Source organism: Xyrauchen texanus, chromosome 50, assembly GCF_025860055.1.
Source record: "Xyrauchen texanus isolate HMW12.3.18 chromosome 50, RBS_HiC_50CHRs, whole genome shotgun sequence".
NCBI lineage: Eukaryota > Metazoa > Chordata > Actinopteri > Cypriniformes > Catostomidae > Xyrauchen > Xyrauchen texanus.
In genome coordinates, this window is record NC_068325.1 from 8,411,249 (window position 1) to 8,426,625 (window position 15,377).

At 36.5% G+C, this 15,377-nt stretch overlaps 1 protein-coding gene across 3 annotated transcripts in view; it reads right to left on the minus strand.

Moving 5' to 3' along the window:
* The window catches only part of LOC127641167 (leucine-rich repeat protein SHOC-2-like), a 30,857-nt gene continuing 15,480 nt past the window's right edge, over nt 1–15,377 (minus strand). For all 3 annotated transcript variants that reach the window (XM_052123973.1, XM_052123974.1, XM_052123972.1), the window contains exons 2-9: nt 12,384–13,357; nt 11,102–11,239; nt 10,685–10,815; nt 10,346–10,534; nt 9,818–9,940; nt 9,587–9,724; nt 7,160–7,277; nt 1–4,202 (exon numbers count right to left, since the gene is read on the minus strand). In XM_052123973.1, the coding sequence (XP_051979933.1) occupies nt 3,994–4,202; nt 7,160–7,277; nt 9,587–9,724; nt 9,818–9,940; nt 10,346–10,534; nt 10,685–10,815; nt 11,102–11,239; nt 12,384–13,023 (1,686 nt within the window). In that variant the 5' untranslated portion in view covers nt 13,024–13,357 and the 3' untranslated portion in view covers nt 1–3,993. The remainder of the gene's footprint in view (nt 4,203–7,159; nt 7,278–9,586; nt 9,725–9,817; nt 9,941–10,345; nt 10,535–10,684; nt 10,816–11,101; nt 11,240–12,383; nt 13,358–15,377) is intronic.

Here is a 15,377-nt window from a genome sequence, read left to right on the forward strand (position 1 = left end):
ACTAACAGAGCTGAAATATTCTACTAAAAATCTGTGTGTTCAGCAGAAGATAGAAAGTCATACACATCTGGGATGGCATGAGGGTGAGTAATTGATGAGAAATGTCATTTTAGGGTGATCTATCCCTTTAAGGCTTGTTAGTTTTTCTAGAGAAAGTCTGCACAACACTTCTGAAACCCTAATGAAGTAAGAAAAACAAACATTTTGCAGTGATGAAAGAGCAAGATTTTTATCTTTAGAACTGTTTTTTTTTTTTACATCCCTGTCCAACCAGACAATAAGTAATCTTAAAAAAAAAATTACATGCTTGTTTCCTATACATAGCAAGGCAAGAAAAAAGCAGGACATAACACATTCCTACACTAATAATATTATTAATAAAAAAAGAAAATCAAACATGGAAAATGAACTTCATTTATACAGTTTCTATGACCTAAAAGCACAGACAATAGAAAAATATGAATTCACCAAAACAATATAAAATCAAAACGGTCACCCCAGCTGATTACAACTTATTTTTTATTTGTCTTTTTTTATTTGACTACATTCCTGGTTTGTGATCAATGCTCTCTCATCCAAAATCGAACATTATAACTGTTAGCAGACTTAAAAAAATAAGCCCTGCATATATGGCACATAAATGCTAAACGAAAACTGAAATGGAACGCGTCACAATGGCGTGTCCCTAATGCAAGTCTCACTTGAAGCACTCATCAAAGGCATTTATTGTCACATAAGAATTCAATTTTAACATCTATTTCCTCACACACTCACGCATACAGACACACAAAAAGAAAAATCAAATGTACAGTTCTAAGCTTTTATACAAAACCAGGAATGCAATGCCTCTGGTGTATAGTTAAGCATTAACAGAGAAAGCCCTTTTTACAATGTTTATATTTTTCCGTTTTATTCAGCGTCTGCGCTAGGCGCAGGACATGCACCGTATTGGCCAAAAGGGTCCAGAGGGATTTCATCTGTAATAGAACGTCTGTGCTGGTAGAACCGGCCGAGAACTCAAGTCAGTAACGTCTCGCCTCGGTCGGTTCTTTTACAGCAATACGTTTTTAGGAGGTCCATAAAGCAGCAACCGGTTCTGCTGGTTGATAAAAGCAGCGATTTGTGTCCTTTCGTTACACCAAATGTGGCCCCACGACCATGAAGTTCCTCTTAGTTGCTGCAAATCTTTACACTGCTGCCAATGTCTTAATAAATGAAAAGGGAAAGTGACAAACAAACACTAACAAAATACATTTGGCTTGATAAACTAAAGTGGAGTTGTAAATTTACAGTTGCTTGATATAATACTAAAACCAAAAGAAATTCCAAGTTTGTATAATCCAAAAATAACGGGCTTTCATTTTAATAATTTGATGATTTGCACCATTTGAAACACACAAACTAGCCAGACAGAAAAGTTTAAATCAAAATATTTAATAAAGAGATGGCATCAAAGCCTAAAAAAATCAAGAAATAAGGCTCTTAATAGAATGTGTTAACTTTTTATTTTACCGAGGCAAACATTACTCATTCGTTGTTATAAAATATACATGATAGATAATTAAAATAAACGATAAAATACTTCAGAAATAATAATAAAAAATGCCCCATCCATATGTTGAACTGGTAACATGAAATCTTTTGACCCTTTTACTCTAGGAGGGTGCCAAATATCAATACAAAGTGCATTAAAAGCAGCAGCATTAGAGGGGCGGTGTATGAGACAAACGGTGCAAACAAAATAAAGATCCTGTGAAAGTAAATGAAAAGAGCAAAAAACGAATTGTATAGTTTAAGACTGGTCCTACATTACATGATAGCGTTACTGGAGATTCTGTCAAGAAATAATGAAGAGAACTGACATAAATGGGTGTTTTTGGCATTCCTCAGTAAATGTGGGCCTTCAGATCTGACGTTAACTGCTAGCATTGTTCGGCACCTGATATGTAGAAGCAAACTCTCACCAATAGGACTTAAGCGGAGCACAACACTGTTGATATGGCAGATAAGTAAACATCACAGACCCAACCAAAACTCCAGCCAAACAGATTCAGAATGGCTGCTTTGAATAACGTTGCCCTATATGTGATCCTCATGAAACCTGTCAAAAGAAAATTTCCTGGTCATATTTAACCTCAAATAGTTACAAAAAAAAAATGTTTTATTTTGCATTAACCATTAACAATTTGTTTGCATTGTTTTCAGGACACTTAGGCCCATTTTCCCCCAATTCTCATTACCGCACTGTGTACGGACGTTTTACTATTATCTGTTCAATTACAATTCTCATTACCGCAACACAGACATTGGGTCAGTTTCAAAACTTAGTGAACTGTCTTGCTGTCTCTTGCCAACATAGGCAGTTGTATTCAATGCCTCATAAGAGAGTGATTTGGAACGCTCTACATAGACGCAGCTCCGCGCGTCATTGAAATGGCACTCGTTGACAACGGCTCGCAACTGATTTCAATAGAGGTGACATGATAGGAACAACGCAATACTCCGAGCATATATACGGATAGTAAACACATTTTGGGTACAATAGTCAGTTTTCTATTATAATACAAATCTCACGCTGTCTTGCCATCTTGGGTTTATTTTTTCACCAAGCTCATCACAGTGCATTCTGGGATTGCCTACATATTCGATTCTACCTTTAAATTTGTCCAAAACGAGGAATCTTCTGAGGCAGCATAACTAAGATACCTATGTTTTGGAATAGCCTTCACATCTGGAGCATGACTGTGATGTCTAAAATGCTGCCTGCGGAGGAAGATCATTTTGTTTTTTACTGTATTAAGAGTGAAACAACAATAGGGTTATACAATGTTTTAAATTAAAATCAGTGAAAATGGAGAAAGAGTAAAAACACCAAGGGAGTACTACACCTTGATGTATAAATATTTTGCAATTTAAATGTTATTTTTTTGCATTGTGGTTGTGAGAATTTGGGGTTTGTGTGTAAATATCACAATAAAAAAAATATCTAAACCAATCTTAATGGCCCTAAAATAGGCTTAATTTTCTATATGCAAAATACATTTCTTATTTGTTTCTCTTAATTTAGGAGTAAAATAGGAGCAGGATATTTTCTAAAGGTCTCATTACAATCACGCCTATAGTGTGAAAGAACTAACTTTCTAATTACTCAAACCATTATATGATTGCTGTCAATTAATATTCTTTATTTATTTAGCCACGTCACTTTTTCACAAATACTATCGATTACGTAGAAAACTTAATCACTGGGAATCGCAGATTTATCTTTTAAAAAAGTCAAGCGAAGCCCAACAGTGAAGAGGAATGGATATTAAAAAAAGGGGGACTGACAAAGTAATGATCAATAATTACAAAATGAATTACTGTATAAGTTATACATCTGTAAATTCATCCTTTTGTACTAAAAACCTTAAAGATAATTATGTTCAGACAAAAACCACCCAACTGCACTGGATAGGCACCATTTCTATAATAATAATCATCATAATAAAAAAAAAAGCAACACTAAAATTTGTTCACTGCTTCCAAACAGGTCATCTGTACAATACAAATATTTTGGTTGTGGGATGATTAAAAAAAGAAAGAAAAAATCAACCAACATACAGTCTGGCGGCAACAGCAGCAAAAAATTAAGTTGTAAAAAATATTCTGTTTTTGCATACAACTGTTTCCTGGCATCAAAACCCCCTATAATGACTTTCAATAAATTGGCAAAATTATTTCAGCATTTAAGCAGCGCCTCTTTTCTTAGAATCACTAACGTATATAATCATTAATTTTGGCAACAGAAGTCTAGACATCGTTTTCTACTTGACTGGAGGACAAAGGTGACCTAACTGACAATGATTCCTATATTTGGAACCCAGTTGTGGAGTCCTGTCCTACATATAATGTAATGACGACGATATCTTCAAAGATAACATCGAATAGCGATGCTGTTTTTACTCTTCGTTGATTTTGTTTGTACAGTGTGTGAGCCTCAGACAGGGGGTGTCAGACCATGGCACGGTAAGGCCCCTGCATCTTGAGGAACTGGATGATGAATGAAGGGCCTCCAGCGACGATCTGGGGCGGAAGGTGGCTGAGAGGGCAGTTCTCTATGCTCATGATGGACAGCTTACTGCACAGGGCCAACTCAAATGGTAAACTGTGCAAGTTGGGGTTGTCATTCAGGTACAGGTCCTCAAGGTTCTCTAGAGTACCTGTGGTCATAGGAAAGACAGAGAGAATGGCTATTGTTAGCTTCTTTGAATTTTAATTCTAAAAATGTAACACTCCACCATGATGTGCAGGTGTCTTTTAAGGCTGGCCATAGAATTTAGCCAACTATCAATCTCATGTTATGACACAAACTTTGATGCGATTCGATACAAAGCGTTTCATTGCACCAAAATGAAATTATTGGGCCGATACCGATATTTGGCCACTTTTTACCTTATTTGTCATCAGATCACATTTTGAATTATGCTTTCAAAATGTACAAAAGCATGAACATGGATTTGATCTGTTTTACACACGACATGATATTTTACACACATGCATTGTATATGAAAGAACACTAAAAATATGTATGTATATGCTGGAAAATGTCCTGTAAATGTCAACCACATCATGGAAAAATAAAAATTTTAACTAAAAGGAACAAACCCCAATTTTATATTCTGTATAGTGTTAAAATGGTTAATGCCATCCAGACCGCTAGCGGGCGCTGCTTGCTCACACAGCGATACCTGAAGCATTGAATGCAGAAAATGCAGTCTTTTAAGGTGTAGTAATAATTCAATCTTAATTCAATCAATCATGCAGAATTAATGAATATCATACAGATATCCCAGTAGTCAATGTCTGCTGGTTTTAAAGTGTTTTGGATTGTTTCCCTCAGATTGTAGCCTATAAGTAAGTACCTTTTTTCCCCCCAACTGTCATGCCACTTTATAGCATTTTTTCTGCATTAACATAAGAACAACAATCAAATATAACATGTTCTTAGTTCTGCAAACCATTCTACATATTGTGGCTATTATTATTTCTAGATTTCTGTGCATTTATATTCAGAGTTTTTACAAAGTGTGTTAGTAATTAAAAATAAACCTTTAGTTTTTCATATCAGCATTTCCATGCTTATAACATATATCTTGATTACTTTAATTTGGTCAATAATTGTCCGATATATATATTGGTAGCCACTACATCAGTGCATCCCTAATCATGACTGAAACTCCATCAAGGGTAAGAAGATGAATCTGCTGGATCACTTCTGTCGATTTGGCTTCTCATAGAAGCAACTCTGAACGCACCGAGAAAAGCACTTAATTAGTTTGCACTTACAGCTCTGAAAAAATTAAGAGACCACTACAAAATTATCTACAAAATATTTACTATTTATAGGTATGCATTGGAGTAAAATGAACATTTTTGTTTATTCTATAAACTACTGAAACATTTCTCTCAAATTACAAATAAAAATTGTCATTTTGAGCATTTATTTACAGAAAATGACAAATGTCAAAATAAAAAGATGCAGTGTTTTTAGACCTTGAATAATGCAAAGAAAACAAGTTCATATTCATACAAAACAATACTGATGTTTTTTTAACTTGTTCCCAAAGGTCAATCAAGGTGTGGATGGAGGACCACCGGATCAAGACCCTGTCATGGCCAGCCCAATCTCCAGACCTGAACCCTATTGAAAACCTCTGGAATGTGATCAAGAGGAAGATGAATGGACACAAGCCATAAAAAAAAGCCGAGCTGCTTGAATTTTTGCAGCAGGAGTGGCATAAAGTCACCCAGGCAGAGAGCATGGCAAGACGCATGAAAGCAGTGATTGAAAATCAGGATTATTCCACCAAATATTGGTTTCTGAACTCTTCCTAAGTTAAAACATTAGTAATGTGTTGTTTATAAATGAATATGAACTTGTTTTCTTTGCATTATTTGAAGTCTGAAAACACAGCATCTTTATTATTATTTTGACCAGTTGTCATTTTCTGCAAATAAATGCTCAAAATGACAATATTTTTATTCGTAATTTGGAAGAAATTAAACTATACTATAAAGAGTAAATCCAAAGAAACAGAGCTGTATTTGGGTGATTCTCACAAAACCTGTCAAGATAATGTCCAGGTCCTGTTTTTCTACAATATCAAAAGAAACATAGAAAATAAAGTTTTCCGAAAATATAATTTTAGGGCAATTTCTTTACAGTGTGACATTACTTTCTTGACAGTTGTGTGTATTTTACCCCAATTTTCATTACCACAATGTGGAAAAAAAGATGTTTATTTTTGATGTACTCTAGCACAATGTGAAAAAATGCCTTCCATTTTCGCAGATTTTAATTAAAAAAATCTTTACACAACAGCATTTTGTAACTATAACACAGTAAACAATACTGTTATGGTAATGAGAATCATCAATGAAAAAAGTAAAATGTATGGACGCTTTACAGTAATGAGAACTGGGGGGTAAAATGTGCTTTATTGTCACAATGCAAGAAATCTTAATGGTCCTAAATGTAGATTTAATTCTCTTTATGTAAATTTTAATATAGTTTTTCATATTTTTTGCATTGATTTGTGGTTAAAGGTGCTGCAAGCTATTTTTTAATGGAAGGTATGCAAATAATACACCATGAAAGATCTCAATGGTCTCTGTGACAGCTCTAGACTCTGTAAACAGCAAACAAAAATGTGACTGCGGGCCGCGGCCTCTGACGCTTTCTGCCTGTCAATCCTCTTGCGTGTGTTCATAGTGTCGTTGTAGTTGCAGCTAATTATTGAGGCTTAATGTCATATTCGGATTTACAATTTGTCAGTTGAGGGTGCTATTTCGCTACTGTTGTGATTGAAAACCATGGGGAAATGTTCTCAATGGTATCAGTGTGGTGTTTTGGAAAGGGGGCATGGCTAAATCAATGGCACTCTCTCATAGAACTAAGAATGGCTAAAATAGCTTACAGTACCTTTAAATATGACCGTGAAATGCACCCATTTGACGACCTGCTTCATTATTTGTAGGAAAAAAAGATAATGATGTGATGCGCACAAATATCGATCAAAAGTATCCATATCAGGAGAAAAGGGAAAATTATATCTTAATATTGTATTGTATCGGCACATCCCTAGTTTTGTATTTGAGGGCAGCAGTAACAACATACCAATCTCTTCAGGTAGGTGCTGCAGTAGGTTTTCTCCCAAGCCCAGGTACGTCAGGTTGGTCAGATGACCGATCCCTCTTGGCAAAGTGGTCAGCTGATTATTGGTCAACACAAGTTTCTGCAAATAAAGATGAAAAAATGAGTTTCAGACCAATCTGCATCCAATCAGTAACCCCAGCCCAATGTCAGCCTAGTGACACATTCTGTAAACAAATTGCTTATTAAATTCTAGCGAATTAAGAATGTCACCCAATATGTGTGTGTGCTTTTTTTTCTCTGCTTATTATAGTATCAATTTGTTAGCTTAGCAACATGCTAATGTAAGACTCTACTGGCACCAACTTAACCCTCTTGGGTCGACGGCGCATCCTGCTGGATATTTTCGTCATTACAGCGGAAACAACTTAAAATACTCCATAATTTTGGGGCATACAGATAAGTGTAAGACATCATTAGAGACTATAAAGGGTCTAGTTTTATTTGAGTACACTCAAAATAACCTTGTGCTTTTGTAAAATAAAGAAAATAAAAAGGGTGAGCTTTCAGCTGTCTCTGTGTTCACAAGCATATATCTGAAACACGTCACAAAAATGAACTGAAACTCTGCGAATACTTAACACACAAACATGAAACATATGTTTAAAGAAAGCTTAAGATTTCTACTTTTAAATAAAACAATTCAAATTGAAAACAAATATTCTCCTGCAATGTAATCTGTATGAAACAAAGCGATGTACAGTTTTTACCGGTTCATCAAATTATAGATAATGTGATCCCACCCACCAGCAGAGCACGCTATTCATGCACTAATGTGCTGAGACGATCAATGCAAATGGTGCACGCCCCCGACTGTGAGGTTTGATGTAAACAATTCATTCACTTTACTGTGCATTTGTAAGGATACACAGAGGAGGAAATTCCTGGATAGTAAGGAAGAGTTAACATTTTCCTCAGAAGAAGAGCCGGACTCGATGAACCTTTGTATTTTGAAGAGAGACTTGATCCAGCCGAGGATACAATTTCGGATGAGTAAGTCATTTAGTTTTCATTAGTTGACATGCTATTTTATATAAACGTAAATATTTTACTAGTGGGATTGTTTCCAGACTTGCCAGACAGGATTCAGAGTATTGACATTTGAAATATGTCCTAATAAGCAAGTTTTAGTTACATTTAAATGCTGTTTCGGCTAAAGCAGTTATTTAAATTGTATGCTGTATGATATAAATATGATATGTAATAGGATATAAAATTATATTAATGTTTAGAATATATTTTATCTAGGGTTTATGCTGCCTCATTATCATCAATGCTTGTGCTTGCAAATATCTGTTCAGGTGTAAATGAGTAAAATGCACTTTAAATATGCCCATATTAGAAAATCAGCATATTATAAAGATTTCTGAAGGATCATGTGACACTGAAGACTGCAATAATGATGCTGAAAATTCAGCTTTGATCACAAATTGCATTTTACAATATATTCAAATAGAAAACTGTTCTTTTAAATTGTAAAATGAGTTCACACACTGTTTTTACTGTATTTTGGATCAAATAAATGCAGTCTTGGTGAGCAGAAGAGACTTCTTTTAAATGGTAGGCGTAGGTCTCAAATTAAGTAAAGTCTTTATGTAAAGAAAATGTAGTCTGATTGTTTTGGAAAGTAACTTGAAAGTAACGATATTTGTAATGTGATAGTTTTCTAACTTAAAACTTGATTTTGAACATTAAGTCTCCTCACATTCATTCTCCGTCACATTCCTCATTGATAGGCCTAGGGGAGGGGTCTTTTGTGTCCTCAGGTGTGAATTACCTCAATATTCATAACAGTTCCCGCCTCCTCGCATATGACATTTCTAACACTAAAAGTGTCTTACAAAAGTTAAAGTACTATATTGTTTTGTATGAATGAGTGCTCAGGATGGTTTTCACATCATTTTGTAGCACAAACTCCAGCTACAAGATCCAGTTCTCAAAAGTCCCTTATTTCAATGACTTAGACATTTTGTTTTTTTTCAAAAACCATGCATAAACGTTATTTTATCAAAAATACAAACATGTACACACATCTTGCTCACATATTATTGTAGCCCCGTTGTGCTGAATACAGTGTTATCAGACTTTAGCCATTTTTTAAGCAACTGAAAAAAGCACAATTGTCAAGGTATGTCAAAACTTCTCCACGGCCCAAAACACCCTCAGACCCCAGAGGGTTAAAGCGTAAGTGGTATCTCTTATGTGCTTCAAACTACTTGTTTGGGAGTGACTGTAAACAGAATTACTATCTTTGCAGAACACTTCAAATCAGTCACTTATAAGGTTCCATTTTTGTTAGGATGCCTCCTCAGAAAGCAGCTGCCTATGTAGACAGTATTGCAAGTTTTTGGAAAACAGCTATAGAGCAATGCACTGATACAATTGTCCTACCTGTAGATCTTTAAGGTAGGCAATCTCATTTGGGAGAGACTCCAGTTTGTTCTCCTCCAAGTCAAGCTCTCGTAATTTCCGTAAATTCCCAATCCCATGAGGCAACTTCTTCAGGAGATTGTTGGACAATATGAGGACCTAAAGTAAACAAATCAAAATAATGAGCCAAACTAATGTCCCTGACCCTGTTGTATTAAAACAACATGTAAGAATGTGGAAACAGTGAGCTACCTCTAAAGATACAAGCCCGCAGATATCCTCTGGAATCTTGGTGAGCTGGTTTGTTGCCAGATTTAGCTCCACCATGCTGGTCCATGTCCCAAAATCCAGCGGGAGGGACGTTAGCTGGTTGTCCTGTAAAAATAGTTTAAAATAAACAGAAAAATAAGTAAATAAAATTTTCTCCATTTTTATTTAAAAGAAAAAAAAATATGCAAAGTCTCTATGATATTCTGATCCATAAATAGGCCTTGGATCCCTCCAATGCCAGTCTAATGGAATTGTATTTTTGCCTGTTTAATTGTCCACCAGGCCAAAATCTTAAGTCTAATTGCTTAGAAAACTAATAAACACCTCTCCTCAAAAAGCCATACCATTTGAGGATCATTCATGTGCCACATCATTTGTGCTATGGGCAAGATACAAAGCTTATTTGACTATAATAGTATGCTTTCACTTAATCTGAAATAAAATTTGTGAGCTGCGTATGTTCAACAGCACTAACAGTGACCTCCCAAGAACCAGCAATTGTGTTCTCACCTTCATATTGAGTTTGCTGAGCACTTTGGCTCTAGAAAAGATGCCGAAAGGGATCTTGTTGATACAGTTGTGCTCCATGTTGAGAGAGTAGATGGTGGAGAACTGGGATGGGCCGCCGACTGGGTAAGACTGGAAGCAGTTCCGTGCCAGCGTCAGACTCGTCAGGTTCACCAGGCTGGAGAGCAGACCCTGAGGAGAATTATGTTATACATGTGTGACAGAGAATAGAGAAGCAAACGGACAATAGCACATTGTCAGAGTTGACACAATAATTGTGCCAATTATTAAAAGCACAGAGCAGAACAGTTCTGAAATCTAGCCACACTACATAAGACTCACCTCTGGCAACACGGAGATGTTGTTGTTTTCGAGGTTGAGCTCTTCCAGCTCTCGGCACTTCGCTAAAGATCGAGGGATCGCTGATAGACGGTTGTACCTCAGGCCCAACCGATTTATACTTGACAGGTTACCTGTAACAGTGCATGATAAACATCAACTCCACTGTTATGCTTCAGCTTACGATTTGTGGCCTAGATCCAAATGCTTAAAGAGTACTTAAAGCAAGACTGTTCATTTAATAACCGATTTCAAAACAGCCTTATATCTTGGCATGTAAGGCCACTGATCCATTGTACTATATTAGGACTTAAAAATGTAACATTTATGTTGATTTAAAAATAATAATAATTACAAAAATTGTAAAAGGAAAATGCTTCGCAACCAAGGACAAAAATGCCATCTTGATTAGATCCTCACCAATAGTCTCAGGTAGGTCAAGAAGTTCGTTGTGCTGCAGGTCGAGGTTGGTGATCTGAGTGCAATTTCCGATCTCTTTAGGAAGGTGCTCCAGCTGGTTGTGGGCTACATCCAGCGTTATCAGGTTACAGAGCTCACCTACAATATAACCCAGATTATTACATTATTACTATTTATATATTAATTACAGAATACACCGATTCTCACATTTAGGTCTATCAAATGCCTGCATTATTATTCTCATTAATTAAAGGTGCTCTAAGTGCATTTTTTATTTATGGCATGCAGATGTCCTGCGATATCTCACCAGTCTCTGAGACAGCAATAGACTTTGTAAACAACACATAAAAATGTGGCTGCGGGCAGCTGACAAATGATTTGATAAGCCAATTAGAAGACTTTGATGACTTTGTCAGTCATTATCATAGCAGAAATCTAAGAGATTACTAGTTGAAGCGGATCATTCAGGTTTAACAACACATTCAAATTTATAACCGTTATCAATTGAGGGCCATATTTTTCTATTGTTGTTTTTCACAATGCTGAGAAGACGCACTGGTGCTCAGTGGCAGTCATGATGGTACAACAGTGTCTTTGGAGGGCAGGGTGTGCCTAAAATTCTGGCTAAGTCTGAAGAAAGTTCCAGAACAGCTATCATCGCTTACAGCTGGGGTAGGAAATTAGTATTGAACTTACTCACCCGTAAGTGTGATTTGCACCAGGAGAACACATCTCACACGTGCCATTGCTCATGCCATTAATATTAACGAGTTGTTCAGTTCAGTCCTGTACACACTATGTAGAATAGATGAGAATGTGTTTGTCACCAACTGCATTTTTTGGGAGATAATTCGGATGTAGAATGTGGTTCTCATTTCCATATTTTATTCAACGGTGTGTGTACAGAACAGGATTAAATAGTAAAAGGTGAACTGTCAACCGTATTTAGTTGCCGTGAAAATGAATTGGGATATGTGTCATTACAACCTCAGAACAGGTTATTGAACAAAAAGTTTATCTGCTGTGCCTGCTCTTTAGCCTCCATTTGAATGTAGCAAAATTATCATTATTATAATAATTATTGTTAAAATAATATACTTAATTATAATGAATTATTGTTATATTTTCTATTCTAAAATAACATTGTTAAATGATATATTACATCAATTATATTATAATTTAAAATGCCATAATTATTAATAATTGATATCTATATATATTTATATGAACTATCCCTTTTAATAGTTTTAGAAGGAATCATTTTAAGCACCAGGTCACTCACCGATCTCTGCGGGCAGCTGTTTGATTTTGTTCTCTCGGATGCTGAGCATGGTGAGTTTGGACAGGTTTTTGATGTCCTTCTCTACGGTGGTGATACGATTAAAGCGCAGGTAGAGCGTGGTGAGGGAGCTGACGCGGTAGACCACAGCAGGGATTTCCCGTAGTTTGTTATGCCGCAAGTCAAGCATACGCAACTTCTTTAGGTTGTCCAGTGAGTCAGGCAGGCTGGTGAGAGAGTTCTCGCTGAGTGCCAGCGTCATCAGTCTTGACAGGCAGCCCACCTCCGGCGGAAGGCACTGCAGCTTGTTGCTGTACAGGTAGAGCTCTGTCAGCTGGGTCAGCTCCTTGATGGAGGAGGGCAACAGATGGATGGCTCTTTTAGACAGGTCCAAGCGCATCGAGTTCTCCTCACGGCACTTGTTAAGTTCCTTGATGACCTCGGCATTACTGGATTTTTTGCGTGTGCTGGGTGGCGGATTGGGGCGCTTAATCGTACTATCCAAAGTGAAGGCCACAGCAGGCGAAGCACCGCTCGTGTCTTTCTTCCCGTCTTTGGCATCTTTCCCTTTGGTTTTGGATTTCCCTTCAGCTTTGGGTTCCCTCTCCTTAGAGTCTTTATCTTTACCCAGAGTACTGCTCATGGCGAAAGCCCCTCTGCCCAATGGCACATGGGACCCTCAGTCTCTGTCACTTTCTCTCTCTCTCCTGTATTGTTCGTTATTCAAGGGCCGTTCTGGTGTTGAACCAAAGGGACGGGCTGTTATTTCCGTGTGTGTTCATACATACCTGTATGTTGATGGACCGAGGCAGCTTGTAATCCTGATGGGGTTAAAACTCAAACAGGGCAATGCGTGTTTGTTGTAGTCGGTGTGGCAAGGAGGCCAGCAGCCTCATGATTGTTTGAACTGCATTCCTTCCTTCAGATGTGCTAGAGCTGATGTACACAGACAGGTCACTGGGATTTACATCCTTAGGCTGTTAAAGAAAAAGATGGTTTATTATTTTCAAAGTTAAGATGTATAATGTAAAGACAAGTCTCATTAAAAACTTCTCATAATTCTCAAAACGAAATAATCAGATTTCTAAGCATTCTTTGAAGGAAAAGGGAAGGGTTGGAGATTTATAGACAAAACTTTCATTAAAATGTAGGATGTGAAAAGAGGCATTTAGGAGCGTCCCATTGTGAAGGAAATGTATGAGTTGGTAACCAACAAGCAAATTCAGAAAGGAGATACCGTACATCAAGTCATTCAGATAATCAGCCACTAAAATTCATCTAAAATCTCTTTCACAATGCATCAGATGGGTTTGTGGGAACTTCTTTGCCAACAAACCTCAACCAAAATATATATATATATATATATATATATATATATATATATATATATATATATATATATATATATATATATATATATATATATATATATATATATATATATATATCACACACACACACACACACACACTAGGGCTGGGCAACAGAACAATTTTATCAGATATCAAAAATGTCTCACAAAGATTCTGATGGCAACTGCGAGAGACACTCACTCACAGATGATGATCGACAATATCGGGAAATGGCAAAACCATGGATCTGAGAAGTCACCAAATATATTAAACAGTAGCCCAGGGCATGAAACTAGCACCCACCACCCGCAAAATGCGACAAGGATGAAACAAGTCCACAAGCTCCTTGTCCAAATGTTTTAATGCGTGGGTAATTTTGCTCATCTACTTGCAACAGGCGGGCAACCTGTAAGACGTCTCGGAGTGACACAAAACATGACATGCTGTTAGTCAAAAAGATGCACTTGAAGAAACACACTTTATTATATTTTTAAGAACAGACTAAATAAAAGCAGTCAATGCTTGTGTCTAATTCGCTGTTTTTTCAGAGGTCTCGTGGAACAAACACATGTAAAGAGTTTTCACTCTTTTTTTCTCAGTTTCATTCATCTGAAAACTGTTTGTAAGAATAATGTCATCAATGAAAATGCTGCAAATTATCTCTGATCATCTTGGGAGGTGTTGCGAGTTCAGTTCACTTTATTTCCACACAGTTACTATACATTGTAAATGCAACTCTGCAGGTTCAGTAATATATATCTTTGCATTAAAAGAAACAAAGACGGAAGTGATTAAATCATAAAATAATACAAGACACGTTCACCTTTATAATTAATCAGCTTGTGCCCCAAAAAGGTTGAATTAAACATGCTTACTAGTCATTAAGAGGACAAAATCATCTTTTAAAACACCTCTAAATGACATTCACTGGGGGGTTGACTATTTGACAACAGAAATTTTCTATGACAATTTTTATTGTCAACGTTGTCGATAACGTTGTCTAAATGTTTCAGCTATATCTGAGTGTGTAGATGAGCAGAGCGCTCATAAAACTTAAAGGGGTTATGTCATGAGGAATACAATTTTCCTTTATATTTTGAAATATAAGATCATTCTACTCTAAAAACAATGTAAATTACAGAACTCAAAACTTAATCCGAATGCAATAAATGCATTTATTGAAACCAAGCTTCATAAACATCTAGTTCACTACATCCCTTTGTCATTAAGGGGGCTCATTAATTCATGACCGACTCTACAGCAACAATATCAACATCTACTTTTACATCATCTCACCCTTGGCCTCACCAATTCCCGTTCGGTCAGTGAGAAAGCAGGACAGACAGGCCTAGTGTGGGCTTTTCCTGAACACCAACAAGGACTTACACACCTAGTGCCCATCTAGACTATTGTGAATTATTTTGGTATATTAACATGAACTAGACAGACATCCTTAACCATCGTCATGCATATCATGTTGCTTTTAAAAGACACTGTGTCAAGTTAGACCTTCATTCGTTTTCATTCAGCTGCTCTGCGTCTTGCTGTTTGGATCATAAATGCATCCTGAACACGTTCTTGCACCCTTCTGTGCTATTTTTAATTGTTGGTACATGCACTTGATTGAAGTCTTTGATCACTTTGA